This window comes from Pezoporus occidentalis, unplaced genomic scaffold (genome assembly GCF_034315485.1).
Source record: "Pezoporus occidentalis ecotype Australia unplaced genomic scaffold, CSIRO_AGI_Poc_V1 ctg46, whole genome shotgun sequence".
In the NCBI taxonomy this organism is placed as follows: Eukaryota; Metazoa; Chordata; class Aves; order Psittaciformes; family Psittacidae; genus Pezoporus; species Pezoporus occidentalis.
The window spans coordinates 3,846,223-3,860,342 of record NW_026915791.1 but is presented as its reverse complement, the minus strand read 5'-3'; the positions used below and the strand labels follow the sequence as shown (position 1 = coordinate 3,860,342).

General features: G+C 35.2%; 1 protein-coding gene across 4 annotated transcripts in view; it reads right to left on the bottom strand.

Moving 5' to 3' along the window:
- The window catches only part of UBR1 (ubiquitin protein ligase E3 component n-recognin 1), a 69,238-nt gene that overhangs the window by 17,829 nt on the left and 37,289 nt on the right, over positions 1-14,120 (bottom strand). For 2 of the 4 annotated variants that reach the window (XM_062635671.1, XM_062635672.1), the window contains exons 18-31: positions 13,859-13,924; positions 13,484-13,585; positions 12,843-12,906; positions 12,326-12,450; positions 11,340-11,392; positions 10,401-10,503; positions 9,849-9,897; positions 9,528-9,682; positions 8,038-8,137; positions 6,749-6,858; positions 6,127-6,216; positions 4,371-4,552; positions 3,107-3,312; positions 837-930 (exon numbers count right to left, since the gene is read on the bottom strand). In XM_062635671.1, coding sequence (XP_062491655.1) covers positions 837-930; positions 3,107-3,312; positions 4,371-4,552; positions 6,127-6,216; positions 6,749-6,858; positions 8,038-8,137; positions 9,528-9,682; positions 9,849-9,897; positions 10,401-10,503; positions 11,340-11,392; positions 12,326-12,450; positions 12,843-12,906; positions 13,484-13,585; positions 13,859-13,924 — 1,499 coding nt within the window. Of the gene's footprint in view, positions 1-836; positions 931-3,106; positions 3,313-4,370; positions 4,559-6,126; positions 6,217-6,748; positions 6,859-8,037; positions 8,138-9,527; positions 9,683-9,848; positions 9,898-10,400; positions 10,504-11,339; positions 11,393-12,325; positions 12,451-12,842; positions 12,907-13,483; positions 13,586-13,858; positions 13,925-14,120 lie in introns of all 4 variants that reach the window. The other 2 variants (XM_062635670.1, XM_062635669.1) reach the window with 1 other exon arrangement.

Below are 14,120 nucleotides of genomic sequence, written 5' to 3'. Positions count from 1 at the left end.
CAGGCATCATTTGGAGGAATATTAGTAAGTTAGAATGTCTGTTATGTAATAAATAAAAGACTATACTCAAACCTTCTGTGCCATCCCATATGAGAAGAGCCTGTTGTCCATTTTAATCCCATTTACCCACACAGCAAGTCATCTTTTCTTAAAAAGAGCAAGGGAACTGAGCTCCAATGTTGCACTACTTAGATCTATGCAGATGTAGATGGATCTGCCAAGAGCAGATGTATTATACTCAAGGAACATATTTCCGTATCATTGTGTGTGCACCTATTTGTGGTGTACTGATGTTTTATTGTAAAGTGTGGAGATATACACACACACACACACACAGAGAAAACTCAATGCTAAGCACTAAAAGTTTAGTCAGAGTTTTTTTAAATTAAAATGGCACATGTACAAACAACAATCTCAAGAGACTGTGTATATCATACAACAATGTTAAGTAGCTCACAATCACATGACCCAACTTTCTTTATCTGTTGATAAGCATAGAATGGTTTGGGTTGGAAGTAACCTTAAAGATAATCCAGTTCCAACACCCCTGCCATTGGCAGGCACACCTTCTACTACACCAGATTGTTTGAAGCCTCATCCAGCCAGGCCTTGAACACTGCCAGGGATGAGGCAGCCACAGCTTCTCTGGGCAATCTGTGCCAGCACCTCACCACCCTCACAGGGAAGAATTTCTTCCTAAAATCCAATCTGAATGTACCCTTTTTCAGTTTAAAGCCATTCCCCCTGCGCTTTCAGTGTGCATTTAGAAGTTTTGGAAGACAGATGAAACAGAAAATCCCAAAACAACATAAAGCGCTACTAAAACACATCCTTACTTCTGCCAGCAGGCTGCATGCATCACATGACCACAGCTTCCTGTGTGGGTCCCACAAGGTAAGTCAGGGTGCATGAAGAGAGGATCTAACGTATCTGGAAACACAGCAGAAAGAAGTTATCAAAAGCACAAAAAGGTAACTTTCCATCAGTATGAACAGAGATGAACAACAGTATGCATAGAAAACAAACCTTCAGATTTTATTTTTCCCACAGTTTGCACAGTCACATTACAATCCCATTAGGCTGGCTTTTCCACACCAATACTTCAGCAAAGTAATCACAAGACAGAGCCCATTTAAACTACTGAAGGCTTTCCACTAATGAGGAAGAAAAAAATGACAAAATCCAAAACTAATAGTAAATTGGTTAAAAGAGAAAAGTAAAGAAAATGATTCTTCAGTACTGCAATCAGTATGTGGCTGGATTTGCTCCCACTGAAGTTTTTCACATATTTGTTATTGTATTTTTAAATGAAAGAGAATGAAACTACTAAGAAAAAGGAAAATTAGTCTTTTATCCAACTAGTCCCACATACTTTCAAACCACTTACATGAACAGCACTGACAAATAAAAAACTCAAGTCTATCTTTTATTATTCTTGTATAATTTTTAATAGCAAAAATGTCATGAGAATGTAATGGTGTACCCAGAAACCTAGCACCCAAATTGCACTGAACATAGAATTCTGTTTCACAGCAGCTGAAGCAGCTTTAAGTCAAATGGAAACTGAAAGAAGAAAGGGAACCTTGGCATAACACTAATTTGCCGCTATCTGCACTTCTGCTTTGGGAACAAACCTTTTCCACTTACAGGGATCTTCAAAGAAAAGCTCTTACAGGCCTGCTTCTAACTGATGAGCTGCAGAGGGCCATGCAGTGGAGAGTATGTGCTAAAAATAATAGCCAGAAGTGGCTTTAGGAAAAGAAACTTCATTCCTGCCTTTTTTCAATAGACCAAGGTGTCACTGCAGAAAGCTTGCAAGTATCTGACTACAAGAGCATAGGACTTAATTTGTACGTCAGAGTAGCACAGAAGAGAGAGGGGGGGAAAGAAAAAAAGAAAGATGCAATTATTACATGACCTAGATAAAAATTCTATACAGCTGGCTAAAAATTGACATTATCAGTAGTTCACTGTTAAAAAAGAAAAATGGATCTAACAGGATTCTGTAGCACTCTGTCCTGGGACTAGGATGATTCAGTATTTGTTAATGACTCAGAGGAGTAAACACTAACCATCATACTAAGTGAAACAACTTGATGAAAGTATGTTGATTCACAAATATTTAATAGATTGGTTATTTAAAATTTTACCTGTGTTAAAATAAATAAAGTTAAATTTACAGAGAAAAATTATCACTTCTAACTTTTAACTATTATAGTGTGCTTGAATCAGACTAGTGGTTTTATGATACGTATATCCATCTTGAGCTGATTTTGGATGATTTTGCCTAAATCATTTGCCTAGGCTATGTATTAAGTAGGACACAGCCAAAAATTCTAATAAACATGAGAATAAATCACCTACAAAACCAGTTATGCAGGTGGCTTGCTAAGTTCCTTTCCTGACAAATCCATTTTTGGTATTTCTTATTGCTTTACAGTCTGTCTTTGGTTTTCATATTGTCTTATAAACTAGTAATAATTACTATCATCCAAATTACATTTTCATTTTACTTTTTGCTGGTTTTTTGGTTTGGGGCTTTTGGTTGGATAGTTTTTGCTAAAGACAAACACTTGTTTCTACTTCTTAGCCTAGATATTATTTCAACTTCTCTTATCCTCTTATCCTATTCTGGACTGGATTTCTCTATGGTTAAAATTAACAGCCATCAAGAATCTGATCTTCAATGATTATTAATTTTCTTTTTCAAAAAGAGAGCAAAAAAAGTTCAGTGAGTACTGAAGTTTTCCCCTTTTCTTTCTTTCCCTCAAATAACTGACCAAAATCTCTTTCATGTATAAGAAACTATTGCTTATAATAAAACTCACATTGGTCTTTGTGTTTCCTGCTACCAATACGCCATTATGCAACACTAACTCCTGTGTTTGTATTATTTCCCAGGAACACATCAAAATCTTCATACACTTCCCATTTTTAAACTTTACAATATGGATTTTAGAACAATTTAAAAAATTTCACTTTCTTTTTACTAAGTAGGGTAAGCCATTTAAGCAATGCAACTGAATACAGAGTTTAATTACATTCAAAGTGTGTACGCTCTAGGTATGGGAACTGCCTGTGGTCTAAAAGAAGAAAGCTCACATACCTCCTGAGAGTTCAATAATTCTGCTCCTATTCTGAGTTAAGGCAGTTGATTTCTGGACACAGGCAGATAATACCATGGCAGCACTTTCCAACTTTACTTCCTGCTCCTCCTGGCAAAGAATACAGGTCAGAACTTCTTTCTCAGCAACAGATGGACCTCGTTTGGGACCCAAAGCAATTCTGGAGTAATCAGTTGCTGAAGACATGCTGTAAGATCGTAAGTGAGAGAGATATAAAATAATCTCAGATGGCTTTTCCTAAATAAACTTATTCTTCCAGACATCTAGAAATGTTATACACTTCTAACATTTCTGTTTTTTTTTTACCAAAGTGCTTTACAAAACCAAACGATGACCAAAAAATGAAGAAACATCTCAATCCTCACTAAAATGCAGTCTTCTTTAAAAAAAGAAAGTGGAAACTAGCTAACATGGAATAACACAATGGAATGGACTCTAACAGCAGGAAACTCAGGAAGCTCTATTTAACGTAGATTGGATTAAACATCTTTAATACTACAGACACATTAAAATTGTTTCCCATTCTTGAAGAAAACATACTGAAGATGAATGCCAATACCTTAATTCAATGCTTTGTGATACAATAAGCTTCCAAGTATTTTTTAACTATTCCTTATTCCAGAGCTCAACAATGACTTTTAGAACATGATTTATTCAAGATGAAAGAACACAGAATGATCCGTACTTTTTTTTTTCCATAAAATATCACTATTTTCCTGTTCAATTTTGTGCAGCCCAAATTAGATCAAAATAGGTATATAATATTGCTGAAGCAGCTCTAGAACAGGAGCAATCAATACCAACAATATTACAACCAATATAAACCAAACATCTCCGGTATTAGATTTCGGAAACTAACAAACAGAAATATCAGCAACTTGAGCTACACAAAAACTTTCTTCGTTGCAACTTAATCTTAAGGCATATTGGCTTTCAGATTTTTTCAAAATTAAATACTGAAATTTTCATATAAGGGAGACATTTACCTCCAAAACTAGTGTTGCCAACTCAGCAGCTTTCTAATGACGTTCCTTTTTTCCAAATGTTAAGCAATATAAGTACCTTTTGAAGAAATAATTAATTTTCTTATTGTTTCTCTTACGCTGCTCTACAAAGCGAGCATACACATGATAGCTTGCAAGTCTGTCCCTTGAATGCACTTTCAACATTTTCATGCAGTATAATGATTATGTAGCAGGTAATGAACAATTACCACCAGAACTCTGGGTACCTGTTTTTTCTTACCTTTCTTCCTCCATAATAGCATCTTCTTTCCCCTGTGCCTCCAGTGTGTTCTCGTACAGCAGCTTATGGGTTTCAATGAAATTCTTCTGTAGTGCAGACATCTGAGCCATTATCTTCTGACGGTGCAACCTAGCTGCTTCTGCCTTTCTCTTTCTCTCAGCTTTCTCTTTATCCTGAGTGCTCTGTGTCTTACAATAAAAGAAAATAAAGAAATCAGGCAACAGGGAACATGAGAAAATGAAAAGCATTTTGCCCATCTTCATGCATTCTAACACTGGCATCAAATTCCTTAAATGACAACACTTGAATGATGAAAAATAAAAAGTTAACTACTATCTGAAAAATGCAAAACCAAACTCTTAGATGTTCACCAGTTTCCTTAACATAGTCAGAAGAAAGAGATTTTGAGAGGTACACAAAAGGTCACTAGTACAGTCCCTTGCCCAAAGACAGGATCAATAAATAATACCTGATCCATTTTAGTTGTTTGTCATGCTAAGAAGCTTCAGTGAGGCAAACATCACAAGACTCCTCCAGAGTTCTGTTATTCTCCCCATAAGCAAAACCCCTTACAGGAATTCAAGAACATTTTACCTTGAACTGTCTATGAATGACACAGCAAACACACTGTTCCTACATTTTTGTGGCAACATTTTATGCATCTGAGGATTGTACTTTCCTCAATTCTCTATTATAGATTGAAAAACTATTCTTCTCTCAGTGTATATCCTCATTATAATGTTTTCAAAAGCTAAAAAATATTTCTGTACTTTGGAAATGTAGAATTCAAAAACACAGGGATGAATTAAAATATAGAACCTAACTCCTCTTATTCAAATATGTAAGGCACAAATTCAACATTCTGTACATTGCTTCCATTCACAATACCATTGCTTTTTGAGGAAAACAAACACCAAATTGCCCCACAAGCAGTGAAACTGCGAGAGTCTCATTTTTTACAGTGACTTTTGCATTTTGTTCCCTTACCTTACCAGGTAAAAAATGACACCTTTCTCAAAAAAGCAGCACAGCATATGCTGTCGTAAGTTTAGAGCTACACATACAATGACTAGCCAAGTGATCGCTTGCCAGCAAGCTGTTGCCAAACATAATGTGTAGGAGCAAACCTGCCTAAGTTAGACTGGATTCTTTTTTTCTATTCAGCTGCCAATTTAAAAAAAATAAACCCACAAAAACAAAAACCCAAAGCTACTGCTCAAGGCACTGCTATAATCTTTGAAATCCCCACATCCCTGCATCAGTTGACCACTGGATTCAAAAGTTATTCTGAGGGCAGGGAATACAGACTGATACACAGATGGAATAATCACCTCAGCCTTATGTCTTTATACGATCAAAGTAAAGCAGATTAACCTCTTGGTAGGTCACATAAATTGCAAGACATCATTTTAAGTGGATTTGCATTTCTTACTACCCCACAGTGACAACCTAACAGAAAAGTGGTCAAACCATGAAGATAAGAAATCAACAGTAATTACTTAGTAACCCCCCTTGGTTGTTTCACTTTACTCAGAAGTACAAACAGAACCATATTAGCTGCTGAGAATTCAATGAAACATGCTTACCATGAATTTATTTAAAATATTGATCTTAGAATCTAAATCCTATGCATAGGCAATATCAGAAATTAATATTTTTTTTAAATCTCATTTTAGGTAAAAAATTAAGCACCTTTTTCAAAACAGTCATTTAAAACATTAAATACAAGGCTTCTATTGAACTTTTTTTTTATTACCTCATCACCTTTCACAGTTTCTGATCCTGATGTAGCTGCTACTGTCGTCAAACTAGATTTTTCTCTCAATCTTTTCACTGTGTCAAACATCTAGGAATAGAGATTACATGTCAAAACTAAAATGCAACTTAGCTCTTATTACAAGTTAGACAGGATTAAACATATTTACTTTCACGCTGTTTTCAGATTTTTAAATGGATGAAACCAACCGCCAAACACCTAAATAACAAAAACATCTGAGACAATATGTGCATTCCTGTAACACTGCTGTGTTTATCCTAAACCTGATGCGCATAGCTCAGTATGAAGGAAAGTAAAATTCTTCCAAGTTTTCCAGTCTTCCAGCACTAGTACTGCTAAGCAGCTAAAGCACCTGCACATAAGAGCGGACTGCTTATTTCTGGAGAGATATGGATCATCCTATGGAAATAAGTCACTAAAATCATGCAAACCCATACACATCCAGAACAGAAAGCTTTCCAGTATATGCCCAGGTAGTTAAAACTGAGCTTTCAGTTTTCATTTACTGCCTTCTCCAGCTATCCTTAATAAGCATCATAATATCTTTCATAAAAGCTTTCTAAATTACTAAACTCATAATACTTATCTCCCCCTTGTGTACCTGCAGTATCCAATTGACTGTGTCCTTCTGAGCCTCTAACTGAGGAGCTCTTTTTAATCTTTCCAGAAGCATTAACACGCTCACAGCATTCAAGGCAGAACTTCCCATTCCTTTACAAAGGAGAGAACAATAGAAAAGCATGGGTCTTCAGAGGAAAAAGAGAAAACACCAACATTTTAATGTATTTACAACCATGTACATGCCTTAAAATACTGCTAACTATAACACAACCTATGTAGTTACATTTCTGGTTTAATTTCACCTGTTCATTCCTGTTAAATGTAGTATAACCTCTCCCTCCTGTCAATCTATATTTTTGCTACTGCCAAGAGCAGAAGTACAGACAAAACCAGAACAGCCTTTTGCTCCAACAAGAAGCAGTAAAGCTCTTGTAGCTTACTTAAGTTTGCTAACAGCAAAGTGTGCACAAGTTTATTTCTACTAAAATATATGTATACATATAATTACACTAATCATTTGCTTCCTCACACCTTGGTAAAAATTCATAACACTCTAGGCCACTAACACAAAGCACGCTTTAAAACTGAGACAGTTCTTATCTCTGTTTCATCTCTCAAATCGCACATCTGTTCAGCTTGATAATGGATTTATTTTTTTAATTTCTTTTTGGATTTATTATTTTGGATTATTTAGATTATTTTGGATTTATTTTTTTATTTTAGCCTTACACAGTGAAGCAGAAACTCTAGGTAAGCTTGAAGTTTATTTAGAAAATGTAGATCCCAACTCCCACTGACTAGTCTTGAATGTACGCTTAGGAAGTGTTCTGTAAGGATTTAGGGGTGAAAAAAGCAGACTTCATAGCCACTAAGTTTCGCTTCTATTATCACTACCATAGTAAGGGACTTTAACTTGCAGATAAATCAATAATTGCACATTTCAGGAGTACAAAAGGTGGAGGCAGCTCATTTAAATCCACTGTCATTTTTCAAGGAGTTCTTAGTTTCCATTTCAACAATATTGTTGCAAAAGAAGAACCATTTTCTAATACTAGAATTACTTTCCCATTTCTTTCCCAGGAAAGGCAGCAAATCTCCTCTTCAATGTATCTGGCAACTGTGAACAAAGGAAGCTAGTCCAAACATGGTTTCTTGATTATTTAAAATAAAATAAAGTAATAAATCTTTTAGCAGTTTTAAATTCTACAGCAAAAAGTAAACCCTTTCTGACTAAAAAAATCACTGAATGCTTTCTTCTAGTTTATTTTTATCCTTACAAAATCAACTTAGCCTAATTTACTTTGCCCTTTCGAAGAAAAGAAAACATACGTGTTGCTTTATGATAAAAATCAAAGGTTACTTCTTCTTCTGGAGACTTCTGTAACTGCTGTTTCTCTTCTAGCAACCCTAAACAAAGGAGATGAAGTACCTAAAAAAGGGGGAAAAAATAGTAAATTTTATTCACTGTTTAGAAGTGTGAAAAATTGGCATTAAAATGTAAGGATGTTTATGTACTATATACTGAATGATAAAACACAGAAATGAGAAAAAGTGCAGATATTGCACCTGAAAATTAAAATAACAATGTACAATATAATTTCCCTGCATTTTTCTGCGCCACGACTCTGCTCTCATGAGCACTCCCACTTGGGACAACTATGTGCATTTCTGGTGTCCTCAACATAAGCAGGACATGGAGCTGTTGAAGCAAGTCCAGAGAAGGGCCACAAGGATGATAATGGGGCTGGAGCACCTCCTGTACAAAGACAGGCTGAGAATAGTGGGGCTTCCAATATCTGAAGGGTATACAAGGATGCCAGAGAGGGACTCTTCATCAGGGACTACAGAAGGTCATGCGCATTCAAACTTAAACAGGGGAAGTTTAGATTGGATATAAGGAAGAAGTTCTTTACTGTGAGGGTGGTGAGGCACTGGAACAGGTTGTCCAAAAAAACGGTAAATGCTCCAACCTGGCAGCAGTCAAGACCAGGTTGGACAGAGCCTTGGGAGACATGGTTTAGTGTGAGGTGTCCCTGCTCATGGCATGGGGGCTGGAACTAGATGATCTTAAGGTCCTTTCCAACCCCAACTATTCTATGATTCTATATTACTTGCATTAAAATCAAAAAAGTTACACACACTTTATATTAGTAGCATATTAATCTTGTCATTTTGCTGGTACAAATCTATGAATATTTAGTTAAATCCATAACCCAAAGACTAGCAGGTAAGGCATTTATTAATCTATGCACTGTAACAAAACATTAATTCAACCAGTCTGTAAATTCAGGTTCTAATCCTATAAATATTTAGAAACAAACAAACAACAACTTAATGTCAGTAATTCCTTTGTGTGTTTTGTTTGTTTTTTTTTTCCTAAATCAAAGTCACTGTGCTAAAATTAAATGTTAAATCATATTACTTAATGACTGAGGCCCCAAAGACATTTCCGTACTTGGAGACTCTCCGGCTTACTCCAATTTCTTTAAGATGACCAAAGGCTTACTTATTTGCACATGAAATTTCAAGAAAAAGATGCACAAGGAGAATTACATATTGAAACACCCTCACTGATGAGGCAACACAGGGGGGAAAGCAAGACAGAAAACTGAAGAGTTTAATACTATTATGTTTCACATTTTTATTTTACCATGGAGATAAATAATTAGAAATATTTCTTTTGTCAGTAAGATATGTAAAAACAGGGTAAATTCTTATAATTCAAAATTGAAGTTTATCTTTACACATTTTGATCTTATCATAAGCAGCTAACATGCTCTGCACAGGAATAATCATAGGAAGACTAAAGTTAACCATACCATTTGGATCATAGCTTCAGTCCACAAGTGGATTTCTAGTTCTACTGCTCTCTGAAGAATGGTCCGCAGTATATGCATCATAACATCACAGTTCAGAATCCTCACCACGTTGCTGAAGGCAGGACTGAAGTCTGGAGGAGGAGGGGGTGGCAATGCTGGAAAGCAGAGATGAACAAATATATTAAACTGGCATCTCAAAGATTGCAGGTTAGGAGTAGAGAGCACAAGACACATCCCGAAAACTCATTTTATGTGCACTACATGCACTACTGAATTACCACATTTGTTGATTTCAAATTCAACTCAGTTTCAAATTCTTACCTTCATCCTTGTTTTCTTGCTTTCTTCTTTTCTTTTGTGTATGTTCAGCCTGCAGAAAAAGTAGTAGTGGTACATCAGCATTTCTACAGAAGTATATAATGAAACAATGAGAAACTATAAATGAGAAGTGTGGCATGATATGTAATCAATACATGGTTGTGTAACTAGAATCTTGTCTGAAATCTGCTTAGCACTATGCATTTGGCATTTCAGTTTGTAGTAGAGATAAATAAATGGACATACTTGCTTCCTCAATAAGATCCATGGAAGCAAAGTTTGGGGATTTCCAGTTCCAAAATAATTCTTATATTTTGTTCTTAGCATTAGCAGAGTTAATACAGAGATCACCATAGAGAAAATACTAACACAAACCATACCATGTCAATTTGTACTAGCAGTCTTCATTAGAAATTTAGTTTTGAAGTTAGCTGCATATACTCTTCACTGACTCAATTTCTTTATATTCCATTAATTCCTTTGATTCGGCAAAGATCTTTAAATATTGACATGTACTATTTTTCAACCTTTGAGAGTGAATCTTACAGTGCTTACCTTGCTGTGCTGGGTCTTAGTATAATGATAAAAGAACATATTGAACTCCTTCAAGCATTCATCTTTCAGTTCATAAACTCCATGGCCAGACACACCCGGTTTCCTTACAGAGAAATATTTCATAATGTACATATCAATATGTATGTTCAGCACCTCTTCGAATGTAAGCAAACTAGTAACACAATTTACCTGTCAGACCACTTTTTACCTCTATAGCTTAGAATTTCAGACATTGGACATTACTGCATAAAATTCATTACTTTCGTTAACCAAGGTACAAAATAAGTAATACAAACAACTACTTTCAAGCCAGTGAGATTTTCTTGAACCTTCCATATAATTCCCAAAGCAAAATTCCTAGGTACACCTATAGTTACTCTTGATTAAACATAAACAAGCAACCCACAAGGAATTTAAAATAAGGCATACTAATATAAGTAAAATGACAAGACGTTTTTGTGACTAAAATAGCATACATTTGAGCCATGTTTTTCCTTAACAGCTACAATTGATTGTTCTACGTTTGTATTTACTTGGTAGTTAATTTTATTTAACATCTATCTGAAAGCTACAGCAAATTAGCCATTAAATAACATCTAAACCAATAATTATTTGGTGATTGCCAAAGGCACAATTAATGTTCCAAACCATCTCTGAAATATAATGAACTTTTGAATATTTTCCCATAATGATTTGAGATTACTAAACTCCTGAGATTTCTCAAACTGAATCTGAAGAAAGAAGGGGGCAAAAGGAGAGAAGATACAGCTTCAGAAATTCCATTACACTTTTCTTTCCTATATGAATTTAAAAGTATATTCCAAGACAGCAAAATATTAGCTGAACAGAGACTGTGCAGCGCAGTGTGTTTAATAAATATAATCCAAGAGATCTCATTTCATGCTCAAGCTACCTAAAAAACAAATATTGAGAACTTACTTAAATGTAGCCACTTTATCAATTACGCTCTCCAAGCCAGTTTCATTGTTCTCCTGGTAAAAAATTTAGTTTGGGATAAATACACAATGACTCAAATGTCTTCAGTATTATGCTAGATGCAACAAAAATAGACATACAGACGTTTGGTTTATTAATGAATTAATATATTTTGCCCTCTATTACTCAGAAAGCAGATAATCATAATTGACAAGGAAGCACCAAAGACAGATAATACTTTCATTTAACCATGTAAAATTTTATTTACAACAGAGCTGATCTCCAGAAACAAAGCAGTGCCGGACCCAGGCTCAGTGCAGGGAAAATCAGTTTTAGCCTCTTAAATCAGTGAATGTGGGTCATCCATTATTCGTTTCTGATAATATTCCAAGCTATTTAATTGCCAATAAAACTGAAGGGTTTTTTGCACTGATTGCCAGCCCTGAAAACTTGCACATACTATAACTTCTAATCCGCATCCCTCTCCTTTGCTTGAATTTTAACAGTTGGAATAGAATCGCAGGGAAACCTGTGCTTTCAAACAGACCTGTACAATACTTGACTTCCAATGCACCTGCCCAGGATTAAGTGATCAAAATTTACACAGACAGATTTAGTGATAGTACACAGGGCAGAATGGAATCCAGCTGCACAGTCTTAAGAGGCCAAAAGATAAAATAATTTTAAAACTTTTCTTTTTGAATCTAGGAGAACTACACCTGAATATTCCAAAGCCTTCCACCTCTTCATCAAAACACACAACCACCACACAAGGCTTTTCAGATTGCATCATACTTGCATCCATGACATTGACCTTTACATCAGTAAGGTGTGTAAGCTCCTTTGTCATGCTCTTTTGTAATTCTGAAACCAACATTTGTGCTTTATTATCAGAAATAAAACACTTCCATATAAGGATATGGAAGCCAAAGCAGAGAAAGACATAAAAAAAGTAAATTAAGAAAAAAAGTAAATAAACCAGGACTCACATTTTCAGGCAAGGATTTGGTAATTGCACTATGAGCCATTGGTTCAATACATAACAGATGAATGATTTCTCTCATGATAACATCTTCTTTGGTCACATTACTCACTCCAGGCACGTATCTTTCCCCTACCAGAGTGAATCAAAAGGAGAAGAACGGCAAATATGACAGTTATAAAGCAATTCTGAATTTTGCACAGAAGTAAAGCTATTGTTGGGTTGGTTCATAGTATAAGTTTGCATTTTCCAAAAACTTAAGTGTCTGAGAAGAAAAGTGCCTTTTAGTATGGCTTCTGAACAAAATGGACTGAGAAGGAGTTTCTCTTCATATTCTACTTTAATAGTCAATTATGAAGTTATCTAACACTGTGCAACCCTTATTGCTCCCAGCTGACAAATACTTCAGTTACTAAGCCACCTATTTAAAATAGGATTTCTCCAAGAGTCTTCCCATACCATCTATGTTAAAGTTATTAAACCTTTAATAATCCATTACTACAACAGATAAAAATTAAACTTACCCACAACATAAATGAGAATCTGTAGCATCTCTTCTATTAACACATTACATTGTTTGATCAAATCCTGCAAGAATTAGAGAAATTAGTTAAAAAAGAGAAAAAAAGTAAGGAAAAATATGTCAAATGACACTGAGCTCAGCCTTCAGACGCACCACTTCACTGAAGCATTGTATAGTAAGAAGAAACATCCAATCTAAGAAGCTGGAAAAAGAACGCCTGTAGGAGAGATGTTACTCTGCAATTGAAGTGCAAGATCCACAAACAGAAAAAGAAACAACAGCTCAAAATGTATCCCAGATGAGGTGCTAAATGGAAGTTCAAGCCTCAATAAGCAGCACAAGAAACCAAGAAACTTCCCGACAAAATAAGAACACATAAAACTACTTGAGACACAGAAATGCTATGGAGAAGTCATTTACACGGGTTTTGAAAGACGCCCTATGAAATAAAGGTCAAAGACAGCAAAACCTGTTTGCTAATTCTGAGTAAGCCTCTACAAAATCCAAACATAAAATCATTTATCTAACCACTAGGCCCTTTGTTAACTGACTTTCAGTGTGGCCATAAAAATCAGCATTTTGCGTTAAGGCTCCATAAACAAAAAGCAAAGAAATCAGTCCTCAGAAATACTTGCCACTTACTTGATTTTTGGTGGGCTTGATCTTTTTGAAAGCATCAGCAAGTTCATATCTCTGCAGTACCAGCAGGAGGAACTGGTTTGGATCCATAAGAGATGCACCTATCTATCAAAAAGCCCAAACTCATATTAACACCAGTTACCATCACAGTTCTTCATTTTTTATGAAAAATACTTTTACCAAAAAAAAAAAAACATATATACACATATATATATACACACACACACATATATATATACATATATATATACACACACACATATATATACATATATATATACACACACACACACACATATATATATATATATATACACACACACATTTAATTAAAAGAAATTCCATGAGAAGTTTGAGTAAAAGAAGCAGTGACTATACCTGGAGCATGATGATGTCTTTATCATACATTTCTTCTCTGCATTTAACATCTTGATAATAGAATACCTGAGAAATAGGAAAACAAATTTTAAGTAGAGAAGGAATGCCCTACCAAATATGCACCAGTTAATGTCTGAGGCTTTTCAAAACCTTAAAACACTGGGAAGCCCTGTGTTTCTTACAAAACAGATATGTAGTTTGATGGAAATGAAAAATATTTTTTCACCTATCCAGGGAAAGTCTATGCTGTACTTTTTCATAC